The 23,199-nt window shown below is 44.4% G+C and overlaps 1 protein-coding gene across 6 annotated transcripts in view; it reads left to right on the top strand.

Moving 5' to 3' along the window:
• The window catches only part of wdr17 (WD repeat domain 17), a 118,757-nt gene that overhangs the window by 70,776 nt on the left and 24,782 nt on the right, over positions 1 to 23,199 (top strand). For 3 of the 6 annotated variants that reach the window (XM_041186523.1, XM_041186521.1, XM_041186520.1), the window contains 3 exons: positions 17,345 to 17,456; positions 20,027 to 20,168; positions 21,395 to 21,497. In XM_041186523.1, the coding sequence (XP_041042457.1) occupies positions 17,345 to 17,456; positions 20,027 to 20,168; positions 21,395 to 21,497 (357 nt within the window). Of the gene's footprint in view, positions 1 to 2,917; positions 2,939 to 17,317; positions 17,457 to 20,026; positions 20,169 to 21,394; positions 21,498 to 23,199 lie in introns of all 6 variants that reach the window. The other 3 variants (XM_041186522.1, XM_041186519.1, XM_041186518.1) reach the window with 2 other exon arrangements.

Below are 23,199 nucleotides of genomic sequence, written 5' to 3'. Positions count from 1 at the left end.
GTGAAGGAATAAAGAACTTCAAGATGAATGTCGGCTTAGCCTGCTTTTTAGTGGTGCTGGGTGGGGCAGAAGGGGAAGTCTTTCTCCGTCTCTTCAAATAGTACGGTGGAATTTTTAACATCCCCCTGCACACAGGAGCATGTGGACCCCGCTTTGGTTTGACATCTCAGGGGTGAAATTGGTCTATGACAGTTTGACTTCAATAGAAGCACTTCCCTGCACTGGGGTGTCAACCTCAATTACATGCTTATCATGAAGATGGGATTAAACCCAGAATCTCTTGACTCAGGAGCACAAGTGCTACCCACGGGGTGGAAAGACGGTGGCATAGCGGTAATGTCACTGGGCTAGTAATCCAGAGGCCCAGGCTAATGCTCTGGGGACTTGGATTGAAATTCCACCATGGCAGCTATTGGTATTTGAATTCAGTTAATAAATCTGGAATATAAAGCTAGTCTCAGTAATAGTGGCCATGAAACTAATTATCGATTGCCATAAAAACCCATCTGGTTCACTAATGAGCTTTACGGAAGGAAATTTGCCATCCTGGCCTGGCCTACATGTGACTCCAGACCCACAGCAAATCCACTAGCAAGCAAGGGCATTTAGGGATGGGCAACAATTGCTGCTCCTGCCAGCGACACCTGCACCCCATGAAAGGAATAAACAAAAGTCAAGCTCAAACTCAGATTCTTGTATTAAACTGTCCAAGCTTTGCCGTTCCAATATACGAGCTCATCTGAACTGTTTGAATGGTCATCATTCTGTAATCACCTGAAGTTATCTTATCGTTCTCAAAAATTCCAGACTGTAGAGTTGGTTGATCGTATTCGTCTTCTTCCTCCTCCAATCAACAGGCCAATGGAGTTGGGAACTATTGTGAGATGCCAAGTGTCAACCTAGTGGGAGCAGCCTTACCTCCGAACTAGAAGGTTGTGGTTCAAGCCCCGCTGTAGATATATGTGTAGATATGTGCAGCAAGACCTGGACAATATCCAGGCTCGGGCTGACAAGTGGCAAGTAATATTCGTGCCACACAATTGCCAGGCAATGACCATTTCCAACAAGAGAGAATTTAACCATCGCCCCTTGATGTTCGGTGGCATTACTATTGCTGAATCCCCCACTAAGAGCATCCTAGGGGTTACCATTGACCAGAAACTGAACTAGACTAGCCATATAAATACTGTGGCTACAGGAGCAGGTCAGAGGCGGGGAATCCTGTGGCAAATAGAAGTCCACGTGGCGTCGGTACACCCACAATGCTGTTAGGGAGGGTGTTCCAGGATTTTGACCCAGCCTGACTCCCCAAAGACTGTCCACCATCTGCAAGGCACAAGTCAGGAATGTGATGGAATAATCCCCACTTGCCTGGATGGGTGCAGCTCCCACAACACTCAAGAAGCTTGACACCATCCAGGAAAAAGCAGCCCACTTGATTGGCACCCAGCCACAAACATTCACTCCCTCCACTACCGATGCACAGCAGCAGCAGTGTGTACCATCTACAAGATGCACTGCAGGAACTCACCAAGGCTCCTTAAACAGCACCTTCCGAAACCATGACCACTACCATCCAGAAGGACAAAGGCAGCAGATAGATGGGAACACCACCACCTGGAAGTTCCCCTCCAAGTAACTCACCATTCTGACTTGGAAATATATCGCCATTCCTTCACTGTCGCTGGCTCAAAATCATGGAACTCTCTCCCTAACAGCACTGTGGGTGTACCTACACCACATGGACTGCAGCGGTTCAAGAAGACAGCTCACCACCACCTTCTAAACGGCAACTAGGGATGGGCAATAATTGCTGGTCCAGCCAGCGATACTCACATTTCATGAACAAATAAAAAAAATATAATCTATGTTGACACTTCAGTGCAATATTGAGGAAGTGCTGTATTGTTAGAGGTATCATCTGTCAGATGTGATATTGAAGCTTAGACCTGTCTTCCCTTGCAGGTAGATGCAAATGATTTTATGACACTATTTAAGGAGTGTTTCTGGTGCACTACCTAAAGCTTACATTGTAACAATACGATAAAAACACCCAAGAATTTATCTCGCTACTGTTTTTAGACATTGCTGTACACAAATTGACTGTTGTGTTTGTCTACATTATAGCAGTGACTACACTTCAAAATCATTTAATTGCATGTGAAATACTTTGGGACATCCTGATGATTTGGAAGGCACATTATGGGAACATACGAACATACATATAGACATACGAATTTAAGAGCAAGAGTAGGCCATTCGGCGCCTCAAGCCTGCTCCACCATTAATAAGTTCATGACTGGTCTGCTTGTGGCCTTCCACATTCCACATTCCCGCCTATCCCCGATAACCTTTAACTCCCAGTTCTTCTTTTTTGATAAAGGGTTGACTTCACCCATGATAGCATCTCCTTCCCTGTCCAGAGCTGCCATCCCAATGGCACAGCCAAGACCAGGAGCTCAATAACTTAGATTAATATCATACTTTCCATTCAATGCTGTCTCAAAGCCCTTTACAGCCAATGAATCATTTTTTGAAATGTAGTTACTATCGGAATGTAGGAAAACTGGGCAACCAAAATACGAACAGCAACAGCAGTGAGGCAAATGACCAAATCATTTGTGTTTGAAAATGCTCAAGAATAGTGTTGAGATGCCTTAAGAAACTCCACATTATTAATTACCTTTTGAAGTTCAGTGGCTGTTGTTATGTGCAGCTACATATGAGGAACTACAGCCACATACTTCCATCCTGCCCATCCAAGGCACAATGTTCTGACTATCGCTGGGTCACAAATTATTCAATCTCACATGCATGGCATGAGTGTAAATTGCTCATTTCTTATTGACTTCATTTATGCTGTCATTTTAGAAAGAGTATTTTTATTTACTTTTTGTTTTTAACCTTCTGCTTTTAGCTTTCCATGTACTGGATACAGGTATTCCCATAGCTGGTAGAAGCATAAATATTGGTTGTTACCCTTGTAATTGCATGTGGACTCACTATTCTCACATTGCGATAAAGATTGCTGTTATTGCTTGGTGCTTTGTGGGTTTTGCAATGTTTTGTCATATGTTCACAATTGTGGATCATGCAAATTTGTACTCCTGACGCAAAGATCCACATGATTGGAATGAATATTGGGAACTGTTGTGGCCAATAGTTCCTGACTAGTTTGTTAACCCTAGTGAATGAAAAATTATGCAGGGACAGTAAAGCACTGCAGTGGAGCTGCAAAATGTCAAGTTGACCCTGTGTAGTAAACTTGCATATTGTTCAGTTGCATGTGTTGTTAACCAATTCTGGTATGAATAGCTGAAGGAATTGGGTACTTTCAAGTGGAATGAAATTATTGTCAGTGATGTACACGCTGAATACATTGCTGCAACTGTACAGAACTCCATGGTGCAACTTTGAACACATTTGTTACACCCAACTAAAGAACATCAATAAAACTCATCGAAGAATGTTCAATGAATGCGGAAGCGCATTTGTTGCAAGCATCACTGAAATCAATGGTGTATGCAGTGGTAAAGGTGGAATTTGTTTTGGAGTATGGGAGAAAAGTTGTACTGCATGATTTTTAATTCATGTAAGGGCAAATTATATGACTTTGACATGACTTTGTGTAAAGCTGATTGACTTATATCTTACAATGTAAAACCATTTATCCATTTTGCTTTTCAGCATTGGGGACAGATCAATAACATGAACTCAATTCCACCAGAAAACAATAATTTTGATTTTTTTTTATCTTAACACTTTTCTTCGAAGTAAAGCACAAGAACACCTGCACACAATGAAAATTGAAGCTTGTTTTAAGCCTGATTTATTTTTGTGCTGCTGTCTTCGCTTTTTGTTCATTCAATGAGGTGTAACACACATCTGTTGCCCTGTTGATTAATTCTGAAAAACAGGTGCCGCTAAATAGGAACGTTGTCAAATTTCTAAAATATCAGGTCCATTCAAAAGATTCACTTCAATTTCCCAAATACTCCATAGAACTCGGTAATTCCTCAAGATTATGCAAAGGTGGCAACATTTTCTCTACAGAGATGGGTTCAGATATTAAGTAAAGATTTTGGCAAGTTGTAAAGTAGGCAGACATTTTCCTTTCCCTAAAAGTAACAGAGAAAAGGTGCAATCATCAGAAATTTGTTTGGAGGATTATACGAACATACGAATTAGGAGCAGGAGTAGGCCAGTTGGCCCCTAAAGCATGCTCCATCATTCCAGAAGATCACGGCTGACCTGAATGTAACCTCAATCCCACATTCCTGCCTACGCCTGATAACCTTTCGCCCCCTTTGTTAATCAAGAACCTATCTGGCTTTGCCTTGAAAGTATTCAAAGCCTCTGGGTGGAATTGTCCCAGATTTGCACTGTGCGGTCGCAGGCGGGAAAAAGAACGTTTTACCCGCCAGCCGCAATGGTGGCTTTTCATCCTGTATCGTCCCAATCCCCCCCTCATTAATTATGCATTCCTGGGAAACAGGCTGCGTCGCTGGCTGTCTCATTCACTCTCCACGCCATCACACCAGACGCCATATTTAAACTGCAGCCCCAGGCACACCTCTCGGTGCTTCCAGCCCAGGACTGCTGCAAAGAGGACATGGCCCCGAAAGGCAAGACGACTGCAGCCTCCTGATTCAGTTATGCATCCCTGGAGTGCCTTTTGGATGCCCTGGAGGCCCCCTGTGATGTCCTCTACCCCCTGCTCTGGCTGCAGGAGCGGCAGCAGCATCACCGATATAGCTTGGGATGTGGTGGCAGCGGTGCTCAGCGCCAACACCCTGCAAAAGAGGACAGCCACCCAGTGCCGAAAGAGGATGAATGACCTCCTCGGTTCTGCCAGGAAACGTCACTCTTCTCATCGATCTCCACTCACATACTCACAACCCATCACACATGCACAGGGATCTCACTCACTCCAGTTCGAGTGGCATCACGATTCACTCTCTCACTTACATCTTCATTGCCCTCATCCTGTTCATGGGACCACTTACTACCCATACATGCCAGGAAAACTTATTACCGGGGCCGGCAAGTGTTCTGCTTACTCTCTATCTGTATTTATGTAGGACAAGCTGGCACACAACAATAGAGAGAGGTCACAGACAGGTGGAGGAATGCCTGACATCAAGGCCCTCATGGACTTTGAAAATAGAGTCATATAGCCGGCGAGGATCTAGACCAGTCCTGTGCTGACAGTGAGGTTGACAGTGCTCAACCAAGTGAGGATCCAGCAGTGCAATATTCATCAGACAACCATGCTGTGAGTGATGTGTCCTTTTTCGCAGGACACTGCCATGAACTAATTATCTCTCCTTGCTTCCGCTGGCACATCTGGGAAACAGCTGAAAGAGTCCATGACCCAGGTCCTTGACTCAAACCCCGAAGACAACTGAATTGAAGATTCGTCATAGCGCTCACCCACAACCTCTACCAGTGCAGAGGCACACACTTCTGTGAGACCTAGCTTTAAAGTATCTGCGGAATCACAATCTGGTGAGCACATCATACTGTCTGATCCACTGCAGGCGGCAGCATGAGCTTCCCAGGTTTCCGGCACTTGGAGGACTGCTGGAGGCTAGAAATCTACTGAGTCCAAGCAAGATGATGAGCCTCTGGACTTGGTCATGTCAAAGTTGCTGGAGCTGCAAACGCAAGCTCGGGAACATCAGGAAAGGATGTCCGCTGCACACCTCGGATTGCAAGACATGGTGGAGGAATCTGTCCGTCTACAGTCTGAGGTGATAGCTCCGGCATGCCAACGCACTGAGGTCAACACTGGTAGGATGGCAGCTACCATGGAGACCTTGATCCAGGACATCAGTCCTGCACTGCTGTGCAGGCTGGACTCCATCGCTGATGCCATTGCTGGCCTCCAGCAGTGTGTACACGAGAGGGGTACTGGGCGGCTCGATCTCACTTCCAGCTGCCTGTTCTCCTCAAGGAGTCAACCTGGGGCCCTTGGGCACCCATAAGAAGGAGGATCAGCAGGTGCAAACACCAGAACCATCCACCCAGGTGACTACAGGAGTATCCGACCCATCTGACTCTCCTCTTCCTGTGACCCCAGCAGCTCCAGCTCCACAGGCCGAGGAGCATGCCACTGCTACACAGCAGGGCCCCAAAAGCAGGCCGGGGCCCTCTGGGTCTTGGCCCTCCAGAGGACGCCCTCTGCAGTCAGCAGGCTGCCTGCACCTCCGCTGTGGTTGTCGGGGAACACCAAGACATATCGGCAGGGTTAGGAAGGTTAAGAAGGTGTTAATCACTTGTACATAATGTTCAATTTGTTAATAAAATCCCAAGAATATCTTCTTGCCAATGGCTCCTTGTTCTGATGAGCAGTGTTCATATCGCTCAGATGTGAAACCTTGGTTCCTGCGCAAGATAAAGGCAGGTGTCTCAATCCAGGACCTCGCCCCTGTGCTTTGTGCACCCTTCCCAGCACACTGATGGTGTGCCTTCACTGTTACTGGTCACAGCTGTCATGCCTGCACCTCAAAGGGGCTTCTTATTGCTGCCAGAATGTCCTGGTCCAGCAGTACAGAGTACTGTCATTCTCTCTGTGTGCTCTCACCTTTGAGGTGCGGCTGGCCCCTGTATCCAAGCAGCCTCAGTGTCTGGTGACAGTGTGATCCTGAAGGGTTCAGCGCACGTGGATGCCGTAGGATCAGGAGAAGTTAAAGTTTCCCTGTTGAATCTCAATGGTATGACCCTGTTCACAGAGCGCAAGCGCTCTGCCATCAACCAGAGAGGTGTCAGACATTCACATAGCTATGTGAGGATCTATGGAGTGTTCCCTCTGCATGTCACGCTGCACCCATGGGAAACATGAGACCTGGGCAAATCCTAGCGCTCTTGCTTCCTGGCTTTCCTGATCCCAGATGAAAGGCACAAAGTTGTGCGCCTTTGCGAAGGTGGCGTCTGTGACCTCCTGGATGTATTTGAGCGTGGTGGCTTGCGATATCTCACACAGATGTCCTGGCATAGAAATTGAGAGCCGCGGTCAGTGTCACGGCCACTGGCAGTGGATGCCCTCCATGTCCCCTTGGTGCTAAATCCTGCAGCAGGTGGCAGATACGACCGTCCAGTTCTCTAGACACGCGCAGTCTTCGACGATACTGGTTCTCGGTCATCTGCAAGAATGAAGGGCGGAGTCTATAGACCCTGGGTCTAGATAGGCGCCGACCAAAGACAGCTTGCTGTGGCTCTTCAGTGGTGTGTGTGTGGGAGACCCAGCCCTCCCTTCTTCCTGAGGGTGCTGCTGCGCCCTCTGCACAGCCAGGCTCCTCTGTCACTCTCTTCTCCTTCGTCCCCACTCTCTGTATGCCATGAGGCATGCAGTTAGGTCACCAGGCTCCATGTCCCTGATGTACTCCTCATACAGGATGAAAGAGACAGACATGTGGGTTAGCTTGGGTGTACTAAGAACATGTCTTGGTTAAGTTTAAAGGCCCCTTAGTGCATCCCAGAGAGTGCTGGCCACCACTTGGATGGCCAGAGTTTAGTGCGCTGCATGGCTGCCCGAGACCCCACCCACCTCCACCCCACTCCTCCTGACCGATTGGTGACAGCTTTGCCCACTGGACTGTATGTTATGCTCTCAGCTCAGGCACAGGCATTCTCCTAATCCACACTGCAAGGCTGCACTGTTAGCTTGAACCATGGGGGAGACTGGTCAAAACTGGAATGATGACATTGCAAGGGGCCGTAAGCGCCTCCAGCAGTGACTGCTCCATGGCCAGCTTTCGCAAGGAGATTGTACAACACGCGCAATCATCCAACTGTTCTGCAGTCCACTAAAACACTCATTAGGTTACAGTCTGTACCCAAGAGGTGAAAAACTCTGCAGCATTTGGTGGCTCTTTCAGGCCTCTGCATTGCTTGAGTGGGCAGGTAAGCTAGAGACCCGACTCCAAGTCTGTCAGTATGGCTGCGCCTGAACTGACTCAGCTGTGAAAGAATAGTCACTCCATACAAGGTTTTCTTAATGTGTGGCCGCTTCTCTCCCCCCGACCCCACACATGCTTGTGCACTACCATCAACTGCAGTACAGCCCTTACCCAAACCCCCAACTCACTTCAATTGCAGTACAGCCCTTACCCACACCCCCAACTCACTTCAACTGCAGTACAGCCCTTACCCACACCCCCAACTCACTTCAACTGCAGTACAGCCCTTACCCACATCCCCAACTCACCTCAACCGCAGTGCAGCCCTTGCCCCGGCACCACACTGTCCGTCAGCCAGGAAAATGCGAGTTGCCTGTGCCCTCGCCTGAATGCCCAACGCCTCAACCTTGAGTTCTAACAGGCAACCCAAGCGAGCACTGCGCAACATTACTGTGCAATCACCCCCGAGTTCCCCTCGAAGTGCAGCTTGCCAGCTGCACGCCTTATAAATGCTGTTGCCGACACGCTCGAATAATCCAGCATGGGGGGATCATTCAGGCGAGCTGGGTTTACAATGATAAGCAGATATATTACAATGAAGTTCCTGACGCATGGTGGTGAGAAACCTCGACTGCCATTGATGAGAGGAGCGGACGATTGCAAACTGGTTTCACAACTTCATAACACTGATTTTTGGCCTTCCCGCCATATTGTCTGCTCAGGCCCACCACGATGCCCAACACCAGCGGGCACAGAAAGTTCCACTCTTTTGAAGAAGAGAGTTCCAAAGCGTCACGACCCTCCGAGGGAAAAAAATTCTCCTCATCCCTGTCCTAAATGAGTGACCCCTTATTTTAAAACAGTTACCTCTAGTTCTAAATTCTCCCACGAGTGGAAACACCCTCTCCACATCCACCCTGTCAAGACCCCTCAGGATATTAAAGGTTTCAAACAAGTCAACTCTTATTCTTTTAAACTCCAGTGGATACAAGCCTAACCTGTCCAACTTTTCCTCATAAGACAACCCGCCCATTCCTTGTATTAGTCCAGTAAACCTCCTCTGCAGTGCTTTTAACGCATTTACATCTTTCCTTAAATAAGGAGACCAGCACTGTCCACAATACTCCAGGTGTGGTCTCGCCAGTGCGCTGTACAACCGAAACATAACCTCCCTACTTTTGTAATCAATTCCCCACACAATAAATGATAATATTCTATTAACTTTCCTAATCACTTGCTGTACCTGCATACTAACCTTTTGTGATTCATGTACCAGGAACCCCAGATCCCTCTGAATCTCAGAGCTTTGCAATCTCCCACCATTTAGATAATAAGCTTTTTCTTCCTGCCAAAATGGACAATTTCACATTTGCCCCTTTTATACTCCATTTACTGGCTCTTTGCCCACTCACTTACCCAATCTATGTCCCTTTGTTGCCTCCTTATGTGTCCTCTTCACAATTGACTTTCCTACTTATCTTTGTGTCATCAGCAAATTTAGCAACCATTCCTTTAGTTCCTTCATCCAAGTCATTTATATAAATAGTAAAAATTTGAGGCCCCAGCACTGATCCCTGTGGCACACCACTCATCACATACTGACAACCAGAAAAAGACCCATTTATGACAACACCTTGCTTCCTGTTCAAACTTCTATCCATGCCTATGCCCCTACACCATGAGCTTTTACTTTGCGCAGTAACCTTTCATGTGGCACTTCATCAAATGCCTTCTAGAAATCTAATTAGAATGCATCCGCTGGTTTCCCTTTATCCACAGTACATGTGACTCCTTCAAAGAGCTCCAGTAAACTGATAAAACATAATTTCCCTTTCACAAAACAATGTTGACTCTGCCTGATTGCCTTGAATTTTTCTAAGTGCCCTGCTATAACATCTTTAATAATAGCGCCTACCATTCTCTCTTGGACAGATGTTAGGCTAACTGGCCTGTAGTTTCCTGCTTTCTGTCTCCCTTCCTTTTTGAATAAAGGAGTTACATTTACTATTTTTCCATCCAATGGAAAATTAAAACTGATGCATCAACTATCTCACTAGCCACTTTTTTCAAGACCTTAGAGTGAAGTCCATCCAGACCTGGGTATTTGTCAGCCCGCAGCCCCAATAATTTGCTCAATACCACTTCCCTGGTGATTGTAATTTTCCTGAGTTCCTCCCTCCCATCTGCTGATTTATAGCTATTACTGGGATGTTACTTGTGTCTTCTATAGTGAAGACTGAAGCAAAATACCTGTTTAACTCATCTGCCATCTACTTTCCCTATTTTCCATTATCAATTCCCCAGATACAGTTTCTATAGGACCAACGCTCACTTTGTTGACTCTTTTCTGTTTTAAATATCTATAGAAACCCTTACTATCTGTCTTTATATTGCTAGCTAGCTTTATCTCATACTCTAATTTTTCACTCCTTATTAATCTTATTGTCAATCTTTGCTGTTCTTTATAATCTTTCTAATCTTCTGACTTGCCGCCCATCTTTGTGCAATTATATGCATTTTCTTTAATTTTGATACTGTCTTTAATTTTTTTAGCTAACCACGGATGGTGGGCCCTCACCTTGGAATTTTTCTTTCTCATTTTGTGTATTCTGAAATATCCTTTTAAATGTCTGCCACTGAACATATATTGACCTATCCCATAATCTAATTTACCAGTTCACTTTAGCTGGCTTCCCCTTTCACGCCCTCATAATTACTAGTCTTGGGCTGTGATAATCTGATGTGTAATATACCTTTAAAAAAATGTTATGATGAAATATCACATGATCTTAGTACCCAATAGCAGAGTAGCACAGGCTACCTTAGTAGTCAAGTAGTCAGTGGTCAGTAGGAGTAGTTTAGAGTTAGAGTATGCAATATAGAGACAGGGTTTGAGTTGTGAGCAAGTGTAGCTGTTGAGTTCCTTTGTAAATAAATAGAATGTGTTCTAAAGAACTGTCTGCTGATCTATCCTGTCGATGGTACCAGCTCAGCCATCCCAAAACAAGCGTGCAACCCAGATCCATTAGTCCAACCAAACCCGTGACCAGTATCCAACGTGGATGCACTTGTTTCTTCCTCAAGATGAATGTAAAATTCAATCATATTATGATCGCTGCTACCTAGGGATGCCTTCATTATGAGGTTATCGATTAATCCTATCTCGTTGCTCAATACCAGGTCTAGTATAGCCTGCTCTCTGGTTGGCTCCAGAATGTGCTGTTCTAAGAAACTATCCCAAAAATATTCAATGAGCTCCTCATCTACATTACCTTCGCCCATCAGATTTTTCCAGTCTATACGTAGATTAAAATCCCCCATGATTATTGTTGTACCTTTCGGACAGGCTCCCATTATCTCTTATTTTATACTCTATCATGTAGTTACAATTAGGGGGCCTGTCCACCACTCCCACAAGTGATTTATTGTCTTTATCTTTTCTCATCTCAACCCAAACCACTTCTGCATCCTGGTCTCCTGAATTTAGGTAAGCCCTCTCTAATGTGCTAATGCCATCATTAATTAACAGAGCCACCCCTCAACCTATTCCTAACCTCCTCTCCTTCCTAAGTATCACCTACCCTTCAATACTTAGGTCCCAATCTATGTCATCCTATAGCCATGCCTCTATAATGGCTATCAGATCATACTTACTTATTTCTATTTGTGCTATCAGTTCATCTGTTTTGTTTCAAATGCTATATGCATTTAGATACAGAGCCTTTAGTCTTGTCCTTTTATTATTTTTGTAGTATCTTTCCTTCCCTGCTGATTTACTCTTTGATTTGTACTCTCTGCCCCTTCCTGTCACAATCTGCTTATCATTTCCTATTTTAGTGCCTTACTGCCTTGCCTTGTCTCTATCCTTTAGGTTACCACATCTTCCCAAATTTGATCCCTTGCCCCCACTATTCAGCTTAAAACCCGCTCTACTTCCCTAGTTATTGCAGGTCGCGAGCTCACCAGCTCTAGCACGGTTCACGTGTAGACCGTCCCAACGTTACAGATCCCACCTTTCCCCGATTCTGATGCCAGTGCCCCATGAATCGGAACCCACTTCTCCCGCACCCATCTTTGAGCCATGCATTCATTGCACGTGGCTCAAGTAATAATCCGGAAATTATTACCTTTGAGATCCTGCTTCTTAATTTGGTGCCTAGCTCCTCATACTGACTATGTAGAACCTCCTTCCTCATCCTACCTATGCCGTTGGTACCTACAAGGACCACGACCACTGGATCCTCCCCCTCCCACTGCAAGTTCCTCTCCAACCCTGAGCAAATGCCCTGAAGCCTGGCACCAGGCAGGCAACATAGCCATCTGGACTTTCGCTCCTTGCTACAGAAAACAGTGTCAATCCCCCTCACTATACTACCAATTCGTTCCTTTTAGTTCCCCCAACTTATCCCGATAGTTCCTTTGTCCTTCAAGTAACTTTACATCGATTAGAATTTTGCTAAATGTTTTCCACACCATGTTTTTGAAGGGTAAAGATTGCATATTATAGAAGGGAATAATATGGAAAATTCTGCTATGAGACTAAACTATCGGCTTGTTACAACGAAAAACAAGCGCTTCTGTATGTTTCCCAGGAAAAGCAGTTGCGGTACAGACGATTAACTGCAATAAAAATGAACTGTCTGGTTCATGGTTTGGTGACTTAGGTGCAGACTAAGAGATGATCAGCACTCTACAGAGCCCAGCAAGTCTTGTACTAACAGAGCAGGAGGGGGATCAATCCTGACTGGAGTCAGCAGACCTGGATAGAGACATGAGAATTGATGAATAGAGTTTTACTTGGTTACACTTGGAGTATTTTTCTTCCAGGTATTAAATGGGTAGGGTGAAGTCCATTATAGAGTCAATGGCCTGTCTTACTGGGGTTTTCCCAATCTGTGCTTTGTTTTTGTCCTTGTACGTGGTTTTTGAAAATTGTGAAGGAGCATTATTGTTATTCAAGTATATATATATATAAAAGGGCAATTATGTACAATTACCAGCCTCATAAACAATGCAGGTTGTATAGTTTAGGAACCATGCATATTTATATGAAGGGCATGATGCAATGCCTAGCAGAATGTCTCAGTGATTAAACACTGTGGTGTGGTGGTTTTTGTTGCTGGGAGTGCCTAATTCCAGCCAGGCTGCCTGACAAGTCTCTCAGAGAAAGAAAGTCAGAACTGTCAAAATTCTGCTCCAGACTGGTTCCTCAGGGTTAAGGCCTTGCATCAAGTCAACTCCCCACCTGCTCAGTCAGATTGGTACATGGCTTGCAAGGACTTACAGGAGAGTGACGAACAAGAGGCTTGCAGGCACTTATTAATGTAAACATTTACCGGGGTGAAATAACAACAGACGACAATGGAAATATCCGGCAGGATCAGGCAGTAACTGTCGAAAGCAGAACTGTGTTTCAAAATAAAAGGTCACTGACCTGAAATGTTGGACTGAATTTACCCAGCCACATGAGGACAGGAGTTGGAAGTGGAGGAGATCAGGAAAGTAGCAGGGAGCAATATATATGGTATATATATACATATATATGGTATAGCTCCCTAATGCATTCCTACCGCTGGGGAGGTTTCCCAAAGGGTGGGAAGGAATGTGGACCAGCTGCTCGCATCAGAGAGCAGGGCAGTCAATTTACATTTTGCTGATGATGGAGCAGCCAGCAACCACCCCCCTGTAGCATGTGGAGGTCAGCAGCTTAACGGAGAAGGCCTCCCTGCAGCAGTCCAGGGTCCCACCTGAGCCAGAGGTACCAGTCCCCAAAGAGGGGCCCATGGGCATCAGCGGAAGCACCTCCAGCCCCAGCAAGACCATATTGAAAGATTTTTTCACCAGTCCGAGGGGAATCAACTAGAGAGTAGGTTATATTAGACTTGGTATTGCGTAGTGTGACAGGATTAATTAATGACCTCAGGGTAAAGGCACCTCAGGGTAGCAGTGACCACAATATGATTGAATTTTACACCCGGTATGAAAGGGAGAAGAGTGGGTCTGAGACTAGTATTTTAAACTTAAATTAGGACAACTATGCAGACCTGAAAGCTGAGCTAGCTGAAGTGAACTAGGATACTAGGTTAGGGTATAGATCAATAGAGAAACAGTGGCAGACATTTAAGGAGAATATAAGTATATCCCTACTAAATAAAAATTCTAAAGGGAGGACCCTGCATCCATGGTTAACTAAAGTCAGAGAAAGCATCAAACTTAAGGAAAAAGCATGTAATTGCACAAAGTTGAGTGACAGGTCAGATGATTTGTCAGAATATAAAGAATGGCAGGGAATCACTAAAAGGTTAATCAGGAGAAAGAAATTAGAGTATGACAGGAAGCTAGCTATAAAAGTAAAAACAGATGGCAAGAGTTTCTACAGGTATTTAAAGAGGTAATTTGAGTGTTTGTCCTCTAGAGACTGAAAATGGGAAATTAATAATAGATAATAAGGAAATGGCAGATGAAATGAACAAATATTTTGCTTCTGTATTCACAATAGAGGATATAAAAAAACATGCCAATAATAACTGTAGATCACTAGGTGGAGGAACAATCACTAGGGAAGCAGTACTGAGCAAACTGATGGAGCTGCGGGCTGACAAGTCTCTGTGTCCTGATGGACTTCATCCTAGGGTCTTAAAAGAGGTGGTTAATGAGGTAGTAGGTGGGTTGGTGTTAATTTTCTAAAATTCCCTAGATTCTAGAAAGGTTCCATCACACTGGCAATTGCAAATATAATCCCTCTAGTCAAGAAGGAATGGGGGGCAGAAAACAGGGAACTATAGGCCAGTTAGCTTGGTGTCTGCCATGGGGAAGGTGTTAGAGTCGATCATTAAAAAGGTTATAGCTGGGCACTTAGAAAAACACAAGGTAATTGGAAAGAGTCAGCATGGTTTTGTGAAAGGGAAATCATGTTTAACCGACTTATTAGAGTTCTTTTGAAGGTGTAACATGTACTGTGGATAAAGGGGAGCTTGTAGAGGTACTGTATTTGGATTTCCAGAAGGCATTTGATAAGGTGCCACATCAAAGGTTATTGCATAAATAAAAGCTCATGGTATAGGGGGTAACATTTTAGCCTGGATAAAGGATTGGCTAGCTGGAAGGAGAAGGAGAGTATGCATAAATGGGTCTTTGTCTGATTGGCAGGATGTCACTAGTGGAATCCTGCAGAGGCCTTTGCTGGGACCACAACCTTTTACAATTTACATCAATAACTTAGATGAGGAGAGTGAGGCATGTTACCCAAATTTGTAGATGACACAAAGATAGGTAGGAAAGTATGTTGTGAAGAAGACATAAGGAGTTTGCAGACGTTATATATAAGTTCAATGAGTTGGCAAAAATCTGGCAGATGAAATATAATGTGGGAAAATGTGAAGTCGTTCACTTGGCAGGAAGAATAAAAAAGCAGAGTATTACTTAAACAAAGAATGACTGCAGAATTCTGAAGTTCAGATGGATCTAGGTGTTCTTGTGCGTGAGTCATGAAAGGTTAGTATGCAGATACAGTATATAATCAAGAGTTTCAGATTTCCAGCATCCACAGTATTTTGCTTTTAATTTAGGCTAAAGGAATGTTATCCTTTATTAAAAGATGAATTGAACATAAAAGTAAGGATGTCATGCTCCAGTTATACAGGACATTGGTGAGACTGTATCTCAGATACTGTGTGCAGTTTTGGTCTCCTTATTTAAAGAAGGATGTAAGTGCATTGGTGGCGGTTCAGAGGAGGTTCACTAGATTGATAAAAGTAAAATACTGAGGATGCTGGAACTCTGTAAAAAGAACAGAAAATACTGGAAAGACTCAGCAGGTCTGACAGCATCTGTGGAGAGAGAAAAACAAAGGTAATGTTTCAAGTCTGTAGTTATACGGACTCAAAACATTAACTTTGTTTTTGTCTCTCCACAGATGCTGTCAGAGCTGCTGAGTTTTTCCATCATTTTCTGTTTTTATTACTAGATTGATATCTGGATTGAGCGGGTCATTTTATGAAGATAGGTTGGACAGATTGGGCTTGGAGTTTAGAAGAATGAGAGGTGATTTGCTTGAAGTATATAAGATCCTGAATGGTCTTGACACAGTGGATGTGGAAAGTATGTTTAATTTTGTGGATGAGTACAGAACTAGGGGGCACTGTTTTAAAATTAGGGGTCGCCCTTTTAGGTCAAAGATTAGGAGAATTTTTTTCTTTGAGGGTTTTGTGACTTTGGAACTCTCTACCTCGGAAGGCGGCAGAAGCAGGATCATTGAATATTTTTAAGGCAGAAGTAGATAGATTCTTCTAAGTCAAGGGAATCAAAGGTTATCTGGGGTAAGACCATAAGACATAGGAGCAGAAATTAGGCCAATTGGCCCATCAAGTCTGCTCCGCCATTCAATCATGGCTGATAAGTTTCTCAACCCCATTCTCCCGCCTTCTCCCCATAACCTTTGATCCCCTTACCAATCAAGAACCTTTTTATCTCGGTCTTAAATACACTCAATGACCTGGCCTCCACAGCCTTCTGTAGCAATGAATTCCACAGATTCACCACTCTCTGGCTAAAGAAGTTTCTCCTCATCTCTGTTCTAAAAGGTCTTCCCTTTACTCTGAGGCTGTGCCCTCGGGTCCTAGTCTCTCCTACTAACGGAAACATCTTCCCCACATCCACTCTATCCAGGCCTTTCAGTATTCTGTAAGTTTCAATCAGATCCCCCCTCATCCTTCTAAACTCCATCGAGTATAGAGCCAGAGTCCTCAAACGTTCCTCATATTGTTAAGCCTTTCATTCCTGGGATCGTTCTCGTGAACCTCCTCTGGACCCTCTCCAGGGACAGCACATCCTTCCTGAGATACGAGGCCCAGAATTGCTCACAATATTCTAAATGTGGTCTGACCAGAGCCTTATAAAGCCTTAGCAGCACATCCCTGCTTTTATATTCTAGTCCTCTCGAAATAAATGCCAACATTGCATTTGCCTTCCTAGATGGGTAGATGGGAAAGTGGAATTCAAACCACAAATAGATCAGCCATGATCTTATTGAATGGTGGAGCAGGTTTGAGCAGCTGAATGACCCACTTCTGTTCCTACTTCGTAAGTTTGAGACCACCCGCTGTCCTTAATAGGCCAGTGAGCACTGAGGCAACCAATAGGAGAGACCGCCTCCTGGAAAATAGCTCCTCCAGTTGGCCCCTGACAAGTACAGGCTCGGGAGCCCCCTTTGGTCCCCATGCTGGGCTCCTGAAACCTGTGCAAAAAATCCTGCCCTTTAGCTCTCTCTCCACAGATACTGCCGGACCTGCTAAGAATTTCCAGCATTTTCTGTTTTTATTTCAGATTTTCAGCATCTGCAGTGTTTTGCTCTTGTTTACTCATGATGGAATGACTCTGCTCCAATAGATCCATACGGTTTCTCTTGTTAGGTTCAGTTTAATTATTGTGATATGTTTTTGCAGGGATCTAGCGGCCGACTTGTTGACTATGATACCTGACAGTGAGCCTCTGTTGGTCAAGCTGTGTGCATTTTACCCAGGAAGCACTGCAGAGGTGAATGATCTTCATGAGAAGGTAAAGTTCGGGAGTTGTGAGGGGCCACTGTACAATTTTTCAGAACAGTTTATGCAATAAACTGCAGCAGGAAGCTCACAAGGAGCAGCATTTCCTTACGTCTGCTACAGTTGCCGGCCCAAACTTCTCCAGAGACTTTTTTTTTCTTTCCCTCCTCACTTTCCCCCTCCCTCAGTTCTCTTTACCTCCCTCCATTTTCTTTTTCACCCCTCACCTCTCTTTGCCCCCTCTCAATCCTCTCCTTAACTCCCTCGTTTCTTTAACCCCTTGCCTCTTTTACGCCCCCTTTGCATCTCTTCCCTCTTCTCTTTAACGTCTACCTCTTCACCCACTCTCCCACTCTCATCTATCTTTTCCCTTTCAGTTCTCTTTACCCCTCCCCTTTCTTTACCCCCTTCTGTTTACTCTCCTCCCTTACCCCTTCCCTTTAACCACCCCCCCCTTTCCTCTCTTTGCCACCCTCTAATTTCGTATTTATACTAACTAGCCAGCTTGATCAGTTTGACAAGGCCACCAATACCCTGGCACCAATAATACAGTACATAGCAATGAGGCAGTAAATGCAAAGAGTGGACATGAGCCTGTCCCTTTAGAGAACAGGCTATCATGTATTGTAACTGTTTATTTGCTCTTTTTCTACCCATCCGCCTTAAGTCAATAGTTTATGAACCCCCAACTCAAGGAGACATCCATATGCCTATAATGTCATCCCACCCTCAGCTGACCCTATTTAACCTGTATGTGGAAATGCATCCAATTTGTTCTTCCCTGACTCTTTGCAGCTGCTTACCCCCACGCACAACTTGAAAGCAAACAGCAGTAAAGCAGTTTAGGATTGTGTTTTGCATAACTGCTATTCCAATATGGGATATTGTGTGTTGGGGTGGGGTGGGGGGAACTGCTGCTGTTGAAGCAGATTAATGTCGTTTGATTTTAATAGAATTTTATTGCTTGGGTTTTTGATTATTTTTCGGGTACAAGACATAGAATCAGAGGCACGGTGCTGCAGATGGATTGGAATGACACTATGCTGTGCCTTTGGGAGTGTGAGATATCAGGATGTTAAATATACTATTTCCCTGCATGGTGGGTTGTCAAACTCATTGGGAGGGAGGCCAGGCTTCAGGAATGTGCCCATCACAGACAAAGTGGAAAAGAGGGGCAGACGGTCAGTCCCTTTGTTGTTTGGCACAATCAAGGGGAGTGGAAAGAAGGGGAGGGGGAGAAACAGTTTAAAAAGAAGGGCTTTCCCCTTATTTCTTAGTGGGTCAGAAATTAGTCTCGGTCAGAACAGCGAGGCCTGAGGACATCTTGTAATTTTCAATTTGGTTCTTGACTGCATCTTTAATCCTCAGGCAGTTGAGGGTTGGATGGGGTGAGGGGTCAGATCGGATGAAGCACTCTTGCCTCATCTTGACCCACAAAAAGAATTAAAAGTCTTACCGTCTGTTGGTGCCCTGTGGGTGTTGTGCTGACGGAGGTCGGCGTGGGGTAATGGGGCTGCTGAAGATTCCCAAATATAGTAGGCCTTTTTTAAATGTTATTATACGGAGAAAATGGAAACTAGAGTAAAGATTTTAAGGTTGATCAGCATCTAAAAACAGAGCGGTAACTTCTTTGTTGCTGCTGTAGGCAGCAAAGGAGCTGTGCAAGGCAAGATAAAAGCCAACTGAAAATGAAGTGACCATGTGTAACGCATCCAAGTTTGCTGACAATACGAAACCAGGTGGGAACGTAAACTGTGAGGAGGATGCAACTTGTCTTCAAAGGGGTACAGGTAGATTAACTGAGTGAGCAAGAAGGTGGCAACCTCCTGAAGAATAGGAAAGCAGAACTTTTAAAGGTGAGAACCTAGCAATTGCTGGTGTTTGGATGGATTTGGGCGTCTGTACATGAGTCACAAAAGATTAACATGCAAGCACAACGAGCAACTAGGATGGCAAATTGTATTCCAGCCCTTAATGGAAGAGGATGGTTATATAAGATTCAGGAATTCTTGCTGCAATTATATAGGGCTTTGGTGAGAGCAAAATCTGGAGTACACTGAAAAGTTTTGGCCTCCTCAGCTAAGGAAGGATATACTTACCTTGGAGCAGGTGAAACAAATGCTCACTGGACAGAATCCTGTGATGTCAGGGCTGTCTTATGAGGACAGACAGTGTCGAATGGGCCTATATTCTCTGGGGTTTAGAACGAGAGATAACTTCATTCCCCTGGCTGAAGAGTCCAGAACGAGCGGTCATTGTTCATGATAAGGGATCAGATATTTAGAACTGAGATGAGGAGAAATTCCTTCACTTCGGGATTGTAAATTTTTGAAATCCTTTACCTTTGGATACTCAGGTGATGAGTTTATTCAAGACAGAGATCAATAGATTTTTTGGGTACTAAGGGATATTGGATAGTGCTGGAGTTGATGTAGAGGCCCACCATGATCCTATTGAGCAGAGCAGTCTCGAGAGGCTGAATGGCTAACTCCAGCAATTTTTATGCTCTTTATAATGGTGATTTATTTTATACTTAGTTTACTAATGCTGTAATTGACATGTTGTGTAAAAATCTCCTCACAGTGTCACTTACCAACCTTGGAAGAATGTTTACAAATTGCGGAAACGTATCACAATGAAGGGGAGACATTCCAAGCAGTAAAATACTATTTATTGAGTCCTGTGCCAGAAAAAGCACTTCTAATTGGCCTTCTTTACGTTAAAGGTAATCTCACTGATTACAGTTGCCTTACTGATTGTTCTGTAATTAAAATATTTTGTGTTTTAAAGTTAATGAGGGTGCAGTATTTTCTTGATTGCTGCTTTAATTCATTCTCTGGATGTGGCTTACACTGACAAGGTTACTGTACTGTTCAGTTGTTCTGTGTTTGATTATTTGAGTCGGTTTGCTATTGATGCCCAGTGTGCTTGATTTGTTAAGCTTGGGTGTGGACTCAGAGAAAAGTAAACAAACTGTAGAAAGACTTGAAAGCTAGAGCTGAAGCATGGAGTAGACTTGTTAAGGCACTGTAAATAAAACCTGGTACACACATAGAAACCAGTGTCATCTCAGCATAGATCCAAGATATAAAATATACAACAAACCACGTTTCTTGGCCATTGTAGAAGGCCTAAGAAAGTACAGGGACCTTTTCCTTGTTTATAGCTAATACTGGGCTTACTGGACCAGTAGCTGCCAACACTGGTAGCCATGTGTAGGTGCAGGCCTGGAAGGGAGGCATATTCCCTTCCTTAAAGGAAACAGGGAAAAGCAGGGGGGATCTTACCATCTGGCATCTTCTTTCACTCTGGTGTTAGCTCAGAATTCAGGTTCAGAACTTTCCGTGAAGCCAGTGGAAATAAAATTGTACAAAGATGTTAAATGGATTGTTTTACACTGTGCCCTAAGTCAGCCCCATCGAATTCAATAAGTTTCTGGCCTTGATTTATTTTTAGTTTCAAACACACAACATTGACTGGTAACCTAACTGGTCCATCGAGTCAACCTGTACCACAATGGCTCGACCCTCGTGGCTAAACAATCCTTCACTCCCCCAGCAGCTCCCCTGACATCCAGGTGACCTTCGGGAAAGGGGAAAAAATCCAGACCTAATATGGGAAAAAAGTACTTTGTAAAGTTCCTCCCTGACCCTCTAAAGTGATCAAACAAGGCCCTTGAGATGACGTGGACCAAGTATTGTCTGTAAAGACATTTACTTTCTATAATAAGCAGCCTCTGTCCCAGCAAGGGACCAGCCCAGCTCCCTTCTATCTCCGGTTTTCTAGCTTTTTCCTCTGTGGCTTAAAAAAGTACAAGCACTTGTTTAGAACCCTGTTGTTACTGTCTAGTATAACGCCTGTTGCAACATATGTTTGAAAATCATTTCACTGTTTTCTCTGCTGCTTGGAAAGATGGCAGCTGACTGACTCTTGCTTCTTCCTACCTGACAGAACAGCTAAGTAGCCATGATTGGACCTTGGACTCCGTCCATGGGATCCTGGACCTGCTCAGCTACATCCGCACTGACCGGCTGATGCTACACAAGTGTAGTGAGTAAGTTAGAATGCAAGACTGCTGCCTATTTAAATGAAAAGCACCCTTCTTGGCTTAAAGGTCATCAGGTTTAATGTGCTCTGTAACAAGGCATTTGTTGAACCATCACAGTTGCTTGAAATGGTAGTAAACTGACCTGCTGCATCACACACTGTCCATGTAGAAACATTATTCCACTGTGCTAGTCTACATACCGACATGCCATTCCACAGTGCTTCTATACACACGTTCTGGGTGGGAGAGCACAACTGTTGTGTACCTATATTTTGTGTGTCACCAAGCTCATTTAGCAGCAACCTCAGCTACCATTCCTGTATCTCAACAAGCCGTGTGATGGTGCTGCTCTATATAGCAGCACTGTTATACCTAAGTCTGATGGTTATGGGTTCAAGCTCCAGTCCAGGACTTGACCACATGATCAAGGTTGTCACTTCAGCAACAACTTTTATTTATATGTAAATATAATGTAATAAAACGCTTCAAGGCACCTCACGGGAGCCTTAGCAAACAAAACTTGACACCGAGCCACATGAGGAGATATTAGGGCAGGTGACCAAAAGCTTGATTGCAGAGGTAGGTTTTAAGGAGCGTCTTAAAGGAAGAAAGAGAAGAGAGGTTGAATGGAGGGAATTCCAGAGCTTAAGGCCTTGGCAGCCGAAGGCTCCAAGATATCTCGGAGGGCTATGGGAGCTTAACTCTGTGTCTCTCTGGTAGTGCATCCTGTGTCAAGAGGAGTATTTTTTAGCATGGGGAGGCTGTTGAACTGCAGCTACCACACAGTTCTGGCTAACCTGAGGATTCTCTGCCTGCCTTAGGCAAATTGGAAGGACTTGCAGGTTGATAATTAACCTGCCTGACCACATTTTGAACGCACGTTCTGTGGCCATCAGGTCCCATTGTGGGACTCAGACCTGAAGCTTCTGGCTCAGAGACAGGGAGGCTACCCACTGCACCACAAGACCTCCCTTATGACGTTAATTATACATCAATTGGATGTTTAATTGTGTTCAGGTAGTGGGTATTAACTCAGGATTCACTTGTGCTCACGTATATAGGAGCAGGCTTAAGGAAGGGTTGTTGGTTAAAGGTCCACGATATGCGATGGCTGTCTCTGTCAAGATAAGTTACATAACTGTATAAAGACCAGGTGTCAGGGGTCTACCCTTCACCTCACAGTTTTTCGAGATCAAATATGGGACTGGAGGATATTGCAGAGTCAGGGAGAGGCAAAACCATGGAGGGATTTGAAAACAAGGATTTTAACATTGAGTTGTTACTCAACTGGAAGCCAATACAGGCCAATAAACGTGGGGGTGATGGGTGAATGGGACTTGGTGCAAGTAAGGACACAGGCAGCAGAGTTTTGAATGACATCAAGATTACACAGGACAGAACATGGGAGGCTGGCCAAGAGTGTGTTAGAATAGGCAAGTATAGGTAGAGGTAACAAAGGAATGAATGAGGGTTTCAGCAGCAGAAGAGTTGAAGCACTTCAGTTCACTATTGAGGGAGTGCTGCACTGATAGGTAATGATCAGCAAGATTTTCTGTTGTGGTCAGGTGAGATGGGGTAGAATAGATCCCCTCTTTTCCCACTCCTCATTTGACTACAAACAGGATTTTTTTTAAAGGATATGCTTGCCAATTCAGTGAGTGTTTAACTGTTTATTTCCTGTGGCTGTAAAAGACACACACAGACGAGT

This window comes from Carcharodon carcharias, chromosome 4, assembly GCF_017639515.1.
Source record: "Carcharodon carcharias isolate sCarCar2 chromosome 4, sCarCar2.pri, whole genome shotgun sequence".
Lineage (NCBI taxonomy): Eukaryota > Metazoa > Chordata > Chondrichthyes > Lamniformes > Lamnidae > Carcharodon > Carcharodon carcharias.
Note: the sequence above shows the minus strand (reverse complement) of the source record. Positions and strands in the feature narration are given on the sequence as shown.